Source organism: Phalaenopsis equestris, unplaced genomic scaffold, assembly GCF_001263595.1.
Source record: "Phalaenopsis equestris unplaced genomic scaffold, ASM126359v1 Scaffold000267, whole genome shotgun sequence".
Classification (NCBI taxonomy): domain Eukaryota; kingdom Viridiplantae; phylum Streptophyta; class Magnoliopsida; order Asparagales; family Orchidaceae; genus Phalaenopsis; species Phalaenopsis equestris.
In genome coordinates, this window is record NW_018164709.1 from 86,753 (window position 1) to 97,020 (window position 10,268).

General features: G+C 34.5%; 1 protein-coding gene across 1 annotated transcript in view; it reads left to right on the top strand.

The window, feature by feature from the left end:
• Positions 1-323: 323 nt before the first annotated feature.
• The window catches only part of LOC110024687 (protein ANTAGONIST OF LIKE HETEROCHROMATIN PROTEIN 1), an 18,858-nt gene continuing 8,913 nt past the window's right edge, over positions 324-10,268 (top strand). Inside the window, exon 1 of the mRNA XM_020724801.1 lies at positions 324-559. Coding sequence (XP_020580460.1) covers positions 412-559 — 148 coding nt within the window. The 5' untranslated portion in view covers positions 324-411. The remainder of the gene's footprint in view (positions 560-10,268) is intronic.

A 10,268-nucleotide genomic window follows, 5' to 3' on the forward strand; every position in this document is an offset into this window, starting at 1 on the left:
ACATGAATAACACATGAAGAATATTCCTCCGTGTTACTGTGCCGTTTTTTCCACTGTCGGGAATTGGAGAATATTCCCCGTGTTACTGTGCCGTTTTTTCCACTGTCGGGAAGTGATTTCATGCGCTATTTCACGTTATTCAGTTGTTATTGTGTGTTATTCATGTGTTATTGTTGTTATTATAACATTAGGAATATTCCCATAACACAATAACACATAAATATTACCAATATATTAATAATACATGAATAACATGGAATAACACATGAATAATACACGATTATTTTTTTTTTTTATGTAATATTTTTTCGATGAACGTTTGCAATTCTAAGCCTAGGGTAAAGGAGAGTGACGAGTGGAACAGGAATCGTAGCACAAATCCAAGAGTGGGGGAGAAGAAATCGCGATTTGATGGCTCCTCTGAAGAAATTGAAGAAGACCAAGAGAAAAGCGAAGGATTTCTCTAAATGCGGAAAACCTTCTGTTCCCAAGCCGCAGGAATCCCAGCAAACGGACAACGACTGGTGGTATAGCTTCTGGCACAAGAACTCCGACTCTGGTAAGCAAAACCACAGCCTATCAATCTGAACTTTGTGTGCTTTCTCCTGATCTTCTGCTTGCTTTGATCTAGTTAGTTGAATTTTGTTACAATCTGCGGTTTCTTCACGTTTTTGGGTACTTCTTTCATAAATTGTCGTTGCACTTTGAGAATTTATTAGCTTGATGTGCTTTCTGGTAAACTAGATTTTCTGTTTCGTGAGATTTTTCAATGTTCGTGACATTCTTTTGATTGGAGGTAATCTGAATTGCGCTGGCGCTCGATGTGATATGGATGATGTTGAGTTCTAAATTATCCATGGACGCACACCACTTAGATTGGAGCACTTAAAGAAGAAAGAGAGAAAAGAACAAGGAGAAGAAAAAAGAGTGTGTGTGAGAGAGACACAGAGGGGAAGAGGGGAAGCTCTGGGATCTTATTGGTCAGAGAAAATAAGTACAGAAAATGTGTGTAGCTCTGGAGTCTTGACCCCATATATTGGTGGTTGATATTAATTACGGTACAAGTTTGACTAAACGAGTAAAAAAAAAAATGCATAAAATTTATAATAATATTTCGTTTCTTGTGATTCTATAGGATGCCATGTAGATGAGTTGCAGACTTGGCTAATGGTTGTGATTCTATAGAATGTCGAACTATGGAATAGGTGAGCATTGTTGGTGGATTAACGAGTGTTGTATGACCATTTAGGTAGACCTGTCCTAAGTCTGACTACGACTCAACCTTGTGGCCATGTAGGCTTCAATTGAACCACTAGGCATTTCATCCTATAGATGATAGTAAGTAATGCCACTCTTTGCTATTTATATGATTCCTATCTTATAGCACAGAGGAAATTTAGCTATAGAATAGTTGTTAGTACAACACACTGAAGATAACTTTGCATTTCTGTCAATATAGCTTGCATTCTTATCAGGCATTCCGAGCATAGCATTCTTCTTTTATAAGAGTTTTAATTTGGATTCTTTAAAGTTGTTGTGAGGGAAACATTTGTATAAATAAGAGATGGTATAGTTACACAATGCATTAATGGACATTGCAAGTTTCTATTTCTGAAGCTTTATAAGTGATGGCATGACATGATATTCAATTAAGAATTTAATCCTTCATGAATACCTTTTTGTTCAATGTAGAAATTTAATTCTCTTTATGTGATTTGTTGAATAGAGACAATGATTTGGATTATTCCACATTATATAGCTAAAACCCTTGGGTCAATTCAGGTTGTGACACGAGTAGTCCAGCACAAATCATTCACATAGCTAGAGTAGTCTTAGCCATTCTCTGCGGGAACGGACTTGAGGCTTCTCACCAATCGAGCATCAAACGACTTTCATCGGGCGAGATAATCTTGGTGAGTTTTCTCGACCACTGATAACGAGCCAACCACTCATCACCTTCATGAACACTAATCTTCCTGCTAAAAAATATTTATAATGATGTTATCATGGTCACGACGTTGATCATGAATTACTAAATTGACGTATCCTTATAGACAGAGGATGTTCAGTGAATATCCTATTTAAGAGTGTTTATAACAAGTAGAACGTGGGATCCTCACACCTTACCCCTATCTCAGGGCCCCTATTTGGCTTCTTTGAAGAAATGAAGGAAATGGTAGGAGTGATTGCTCAATCCATCGCCATGAGGAAAGACAATAAACAGTTGACTATCATTTCCAATTTTGTCGTAATCAATTTTTCAACAACTTACAATGCCATTTTTGGTTGCCCGCAACTAAATATTTTTCAGAGTGGTACTACCAACCTATCATTTTGCAATTAAATTTCTGGGAGGCGGAGATCTCGCCACTATCCGGAGAGTCGTAGAGCAAACACAAACATGCTATCTACAAATTGTAGGTAATGTGTAGGAGGAATCTTGTAACTTGACAGTGACTAATCAGCATGGAGATGAATGAGATCGTCGAAGAATTTGCAACCTTGGAAGAAGAATAAGGAAGAACATTCCAGTTTAGCACAACCTTTGACGCCTGTTGAAGGGAGGAATTGGCTACAATTTTTTGCATACAGAGATGTTTTTGCTTGGTCATCAACAAGATACCACTGGTCCACATTGATGTCCAGTGTCATAGACTTAATGCCAACTAAAGAGTTTGACCAATCAGGCAAATGATATGGCCTGTCGCCATGACACTTGTGAATCCTATTCTCCAAGAAGTGCAAATCTGTTTGACGCAAGTTTCATATGAGAAATCGAGTATCCAAATTGGGTTGCAAACATGTTGATGATGAAGAAGTCTAATGGTAAGTGTTGGATTCGTGTGATTTCAGAAATTCAAAGCTCAAAAGACAATTATCAACCATATCGAATAAATGGGCTAGTCGACTCAGTGGCTAGTTACTCGGTCATGAATTTCCCAAACACATTATCCATATATCACCAAATAAAGATACACCCTATAAATGCTGAGAAGATGATCTTTGTTATGAGGGATGGAGTATAATTCTATCCTTTAGACTTAGGAATGCATATATGACTTGTTAAATGATGATGCATATAATAATTTCTAAGAAAAAAATTAATGTGTATCTTGATGATGTATTAGTTAAAGAGTAATTCTCTGGAATGACATCTAAACGATATAATTGAAATCTTGAAACACTTAGAATGTGTGACATGAAATTGAATCTACTCAAATGCTTATTTTTAGCTCGGTCAAATAAATTTTTCGGCTACCTGCTCACCCTAGAAAACATCAAAGAGAATTTGAAGAAAATGAAGGCTACATTAGACATACCATCATCCAGGATTACCAAAATACTATAGAAGCTAACAGAACAAATTACTAAGTTAAGTTGCTCCATATCCAACTCTATTGAGAAATGTTGAATTTTTTGCTTAGAAAAAAGAAGTGTGAACAAGCTTTCACCCAAGTGAAGAACTTCCGATCGTCTCCACCATTACTACGAAGCCCAAAGCCAAGCGAGAACTTGTTACTCTACCTCGAAGTCGGCCAAGAGGCAACTAGCTCTGAATTCCAAGAGGAGACAAACTTCGTATTTGTTTGAGAAGAAAACATAAGACAATTCCCATTATGTTATGTTAGCAAGAAATTGAGAGACGAGTAACAAAAATATTCGATTGTGGAAAAACTCAACTTAGCCTTGATCATTTATGTCTAAAGGCTCCAACCATACTTTCATGCACATGCGGTTTTAGTCGTAATTGATTATCCCAGTATGACTACTAAAATGGGTGGTTGAATTTAGTGGGTTTGGCATCGCTTACATTCCTTCGACAGTGATTAAAACACAAGCAGTGTCAGATTTTCTGATTAATTTTTTTGAAATTTGTATGGAGCAAGAGGAGGCAACATCAAAATTACTATGAACATTGTTCATGGATAGAGCATCTAGCAATCAAGGACCTGCTACTAGAATTGTGCTTGAGTGTTTGGTTGGGATCTCCTACATTATTCAATACAGATCAAGTTCAAAATTTCTAGTAACCTTGTTGAGTATGAAGTTCTTATCTCAATATGAAGGCTTGCTCAAAGAGTCACTGTCAAACACTTTATTTGTTCACTCCCAATTGATAGTTAATCAGCTGAACGACCAATATGAAACCAGATATGATATAATGTAGAAGTATCTTCTCAAACTAAAAACAGAGATTGACAAATTTAAATTCTGCAAGATCGAATAAATATCTCTCAAAATCAGAATCAACATGTTGATCCATTATCCAAGTGGAGTAAACCCGACAAAAGATGTTCAAAAAATGATTTACCTAACAATTAAAGACCCAAAAGTAATGAAAGTCAAATCAAGGCAGTAACCTAGTTGAGTGGATCCATACATTGAATAACTAAATATTGGAGTACTCTCTTCCAGTGTAAGTGATCCCTAAAGGCTTAAGATTACGTCAACGTAGTACATATTGCTTAATGACGAGTTATTTCGGAGGTCTGCTGCTTCTTTATAACTTTGGTGTGTCAAAGAAGGTGAAATCAATAATATACTTAGCAGTATATTCTTACAATTGTGAAAATCATTTTAGATGAAGAATTTTATCTAATCAGATCCTATAACAAGGTTATTTCTGGCTTACACTGAGAAAATACTCGGAAAATTTCTTCAGAAGTTATGATTGCTGGTAGAAGTTTACTCTCATGTAAATATAACTCTCATAAACTACTTCTATTCATGCATTATTTACTATTCACCATGTGGGATATGGATCTTAATAACTCTTTTCCTCTTACAAAAGGTCAAAGGAAGTTTATCTTTATGGCATTCAATTATTTCTCGAAGTAATTTAAAGTAAAGTCTTTGGCCAAGATCACAACCGAATTCATGCAAATTTCATTTGGATCAACATCATCTATAGGTATGGGTTACTTACGATAATCATCGCTATTAACAACATTCAGTTTTTTGATAAGAAGGTCAAATACTTCTCCGGAGCCAAAAGTTATCTCAAATTTAACTCGCTCCATCATCCAAGGGTGAACGATTAGATAGAAGCGATAAACAAGCTAATCTTCAACTTGTGCTGGAAGTAGATAGCATTGAGTGAAGGTGGGCCAAACCATTTTTATCCGTTCTATAGGCGATCAAGACAAATTCAATGGTGACCGGAGAAACCATTTTTATCTTGTCACATTGCTCAGTAGCAATGTTACCATGGAGTATAACCTATATAGCCAAAGAATAGGAGAAACCCTTTTTATCTTGTCACATTGCTCAGTAGCAATGTTACCATGGAGTATAACCTATATAGCCAAAGAATAGGAGAAACCCTTTTTATCTTGTCACATTGCTCAGTAGCAATGTTACCATGGAGTATAACCTATATAGCCAAAGAATAGTCGTTGTGTATGTCTTTGGGGAGCCTGAACTTGATGAGTGGCAAAATGCCAATGACAAAGGTATGTAAATTATACTTGACCTGTTCTAAGAGTTGCTGATTCAATCCACCATGAAGCTGGAAGAAACCAAAAGGAGAGTCGCGAAATACTACAACTCGCACGCAAGTGAAAAGGCCAAGCTTGGTTGCTTGTTGCTAAATAAGGCAAATCTCACAACACAATCAAGCAGTTGACAAGCTAGAGCAAACTTAGATAGGATCTTACATCATTCAAGAGCGAGTAGGAATGGGGGTGTACAAACTGAAGACTCATTTATGCCAAAATTTTGAGTGGGAGACAGTCCAAAGATCTTTTATCTATGAATAAGTTATTGAAATTTATTTATTACCGTTTTATTCATAACGTTGTAACAAAACAAAAGTTTGTGATAAATATTTATTCTTAGAATGACTTTTTCTTGGATATTTAATTAAAATAGATAGAGTGGAGAGCCCTAACTTAGTTTACAATGAAAATGAAAAGCTCAAGTATAAGCTTAGCAGTAGAATGATTACTCCCAGAGAAAATATTGATTGTTTCCATAATAAATTTTGTAGGAATAGGCCAATTAGCCCCCAAGAAAAAACTTGAAGGAGAACTACGAGCCCTAAAAGTTGGCAATTATCACTTGGTTAAATTCATCTGCTTTATCTATTCTTTAAAATTAAATATCAAAGTGAAGATAATATTAAAATGATATATTAAGAAAACACACTAGTATTAATATTCCCTTATAATTGAATTCCTAACCCATAAATTTATCCTTTTGTAGAAAAATTTCAGGGGACCATAGAAGATGTAACCTGATCGCTAATGATACATGGAGAACCCACCAAGATGAGTTCTCACGAAAGATTAGTCAACCGACTGAACAATTTGAAATCACTTATAGTTCATCAGTATTAGGAGTTAGTTCGGAATATATCCCCCTAAAGAAAGATTAAATCATTTGAAAGTCTTTGTCACGTCGGCTCATTCATTCAAAACCTGCTTAAAGGAACTTGCCATCCCACTTAAAGAATCCAAACTTAAATTACTTGCAACTAGAAATCCAACCTCTAAAAGAAATCCTTTGGATAAAGTCACTTCGCGTAACACCTATGTTAAAAATACAAAGCACAACATGCTTTGGGGTCCAATAAGCAACGCCTACAACTGAATTTGTCTCTCATTCAAATATTTACGCGTTCACTTTTCATGTAAAATAATGTCAAACAAAGATATGCAATGAAAATTTGAACTTTAATCGTGCTTAGATTTTAAGAGCAATTAATGCTTACACTTCATAAAATAAGAAACATTTTACATTACCAATGACAAAAGGAGTTTGATTATAATGCTAAGTTATTTATCTTGTATCTCACCGTCCTTTTTCTATCCAAATCAAGATCAAAGACTTTATATAGAGATGACCGGTTACATCATGCAATATTGGGTTAGGGTTGTAAATAAGCAAGAGCTATTCCTCTGAGTGATTGGGAGATTGGATAGCTTCGAAAGAATCTGCTCAAAACAATCAATTTTGCTAATAATTCACCCGAAGGGAAACCATATAGGGTAAGATAAACCTGATACGATCTATGATGCAAATACAACAAAGCTGCTGAGAAGCTCATTGTATGCATAGATTAGTATCCCGAATCCATATTCGAACACCAACAAATAAAGAGCTCCTTATTTCGAATAATAGCAAACAAAGACTTCTAGAAGCAAAAGACAAAACAAAGAATTTTTCTCTTCTTTTCTTTGTCACTAAAGTCAGGAGAACACTCCAACATCTTTTACAAGCAGCATCAACCATCAGCTTAAATGAAAGAAAATCCTGATAGATGTCGCCTAAAAAAGAGTATGAAGTACTGCCAAGAAATAAAATCAGCATTAATACTATATATTGCCAGTAAACCATTCTCCTGACACATTGCATTCTATTTAACTTAACTATAATGAATATTTTGTTGCATTTTATAAATTTATAACTTTTGTCTGTCATCTCAATCTAAATTGGGAAACAATAGATTTTGTATTTAAAGCTCTTTTATTTGATTCATTTATGAAGATTTATTATTTTGAGGGGTGTCTATTGGATTTACATTAAATAGGGACTTCATTATTCAAAATTCCTTTGAGTATTTGTTCAAAACTTATCATAGAATTCGCTATTAATGTTCATCCTCATAAAAAGTCCTTATATCGAATTGCTAAAGAGATTTCTGACTTGATAACCTAAGCAGTCATACAAAATTTGCCAACTGTATTTCGATAATTAGAACTCATCTACTCAAAATACATTTTACTCATTAAGCAAATTCATTTCGGCAACCATGGGAACTCGATTGCAACTATTTATAGCATGATGTCATCTCATTTATTAATTTGGAATTAATCAGTTGTGTAATTCGTCAGTTAGAATTTGCTCGCAAAAATTTAACTCATCCATTTGTGAGATTTTAACTTACCAGATTTATTATTTATTATCTGCTTATTAAGAATTTATTTACCATCAAGTCCTCATATCATCAGTCATCTAATTAAGTACGTTATCACATGGAAAGCACCTAGTCAAATCGATAGAATTGCAATACACAGATCAACAAAGTCTCCGATAAAAAGGAGAAATGGATGGCCTACCTTGTGCCACATTGGCACAAAGAAAAGTTAAAAAAAGACGAGATTACTGCCTGTATGAAAGCTTAATGTCCCTAGGCTGATTTCTTGTAAGAACAGCCTAAGGTCCTTCAGGATGATTCCATGTAGGAGAGTGAATTGTCCCCTTGAAGACGAATAATCCACACTTAACAACACGTCTTACATATCTAAAACATTCAAAACTATAGGCTCAACTCAGTGCTCAACTAAACAGTTTGCTGGGGAGATAAAACCGAACAATCAATTTGAGAACCCATCCTAGAACTTCATCCACCACATGGTTTACAATGAATCCTACAAGCTAATTGAACTGCCAAAGATCATCAACATTCAGGCATTATAAAACTTCTGTGCTCTTCTAAAACCATGCTGTCAGAGCACAGGTCATGCTTAGAGGCAGGATTACCCCCAATGCAATAAGATTCACAATAAGTAGCATACGAGTCTCTTCTATGGCAATGTCTAAATGGGTTTTTTTTTTCTTAAATAATTTCTAGTGGACGACCTGACTCCTTAAAAGAGAGAACTTAATCAAGAGTTAAAACGAGGCATGGGCAATATAAGACTTGAATTTATGTAACTTTTATCAACTCGCCTACATATATCAATATAGAATACATTCTTGTACATCATGAATTCAGCTCACTAGCATTATACTAGTTCTTTTTCTTATTTTTCAGACACGTCAATTCTTACAAGGTATATAATTTGCTACATAGATTTCTTATTGGCGCATTAGTTACTTAGTGTTGCAGAAGTATGTAATTTAAGTTATTTTGTTTATGAAGTAACTTCAGAAGTCAGAGTTGATGAATTCACCATTATATAATATTAGAAATAACAATTCGACAACACAATAAAAAGAAGAGAATTTATTTCATTATAAAAAAAATATGTTTTCCATTCGTACAACAAGAGGTGCAACTGACAAACAAATGAAGGAAGGAAAAAACGGAATACTTATGGCATGAATAGCTCAGTGGGTGCCCTTCCTCCTATATTTATAGAGAAATAGCGAAGAGCCAGAACTTCAAGGGAGTAATTAAATAGTCATATAATTTTTTTAAAATACATTTTGATATTTTATTTAGAAATTATAATTCACTTATTTTAATCCACAGCTTCGCTATCAAAAAGATAAGAGAATTATGAAATTAAATATGGATAACCAAACTCTGGATCAAGTTCGATTCGTGACATGAGCCATCTAGTCAATCCATCTATGCAACTCGGCCAACTTGCTAAGAGAAATAACCTGGCCAGGTGCATGTATCCAACTCGAAAGCAGGTTCCTCCGGACAACTAGGATGGTTTTGCCAGCTCACGCATGTGGTATAGGTCAACAGGTGAATTACTAAAGATGGAATGTAGAAGAAACCATTTATGCTTGGAGCCTTTACCAAACAGAGTCATTATAAGAGATTATAATAATAGGCATGCCATAAAATGATAGATCCTCATGGGCATAACGCGGCTAGCCCATATAGCTTATCTTGATTGGGCCAGATGAAAAAAGCAACGAAAATAAATTATAATATCTTGATATTTAGATTAATTTTGACACACCAACTCATTTATAAATACGGGCGATAACTGCAGTGTAAAAAGGTTTTTTTCCCCCCCGAATATTTAAGGCACCTAAATTTTCTATCTTTAGTTTCTGTGCTTATGATCATTTTAACTCTTTTATTGGTGGTGTGAATCCACTGATAAATTAAGATCCAATACACATATATTAGTACCCTTGGTATGCATATTGTGCAGTAGATTTATTTATCTGATGGAGGAAATTATTCAAAAAATCCTAAGAAGTTTTATTATCCGTCCTAAAAAAAAATAAATACCTAGAAAATCTCATTTTATTGTCCTAAATCTATAATGATAGATTTAATGTAGCTTGGTTTGATGTAATGTTTTATAATCTTTAATCTGTTTAGAAGGAGCCGTTAGAAACATAGGTTTGATTCTATTGTGTGATAATCATATAATTCTTTGATATTCATATTACATTATTTTTTTGTATATTAAACCTAATTTATTGTAGAATAAGTATTTGATGAAGCTTTCCTTCCATTGGAGATGCTAAGCTTTATTGTGCTTGTGGTGCATACTTGTAATGAGTTGGTGGATTTAAACTATATTTTTATCCTTTCTTCTAAGTCAGCAACTTTTCTCTTTTTGAATTAAGTG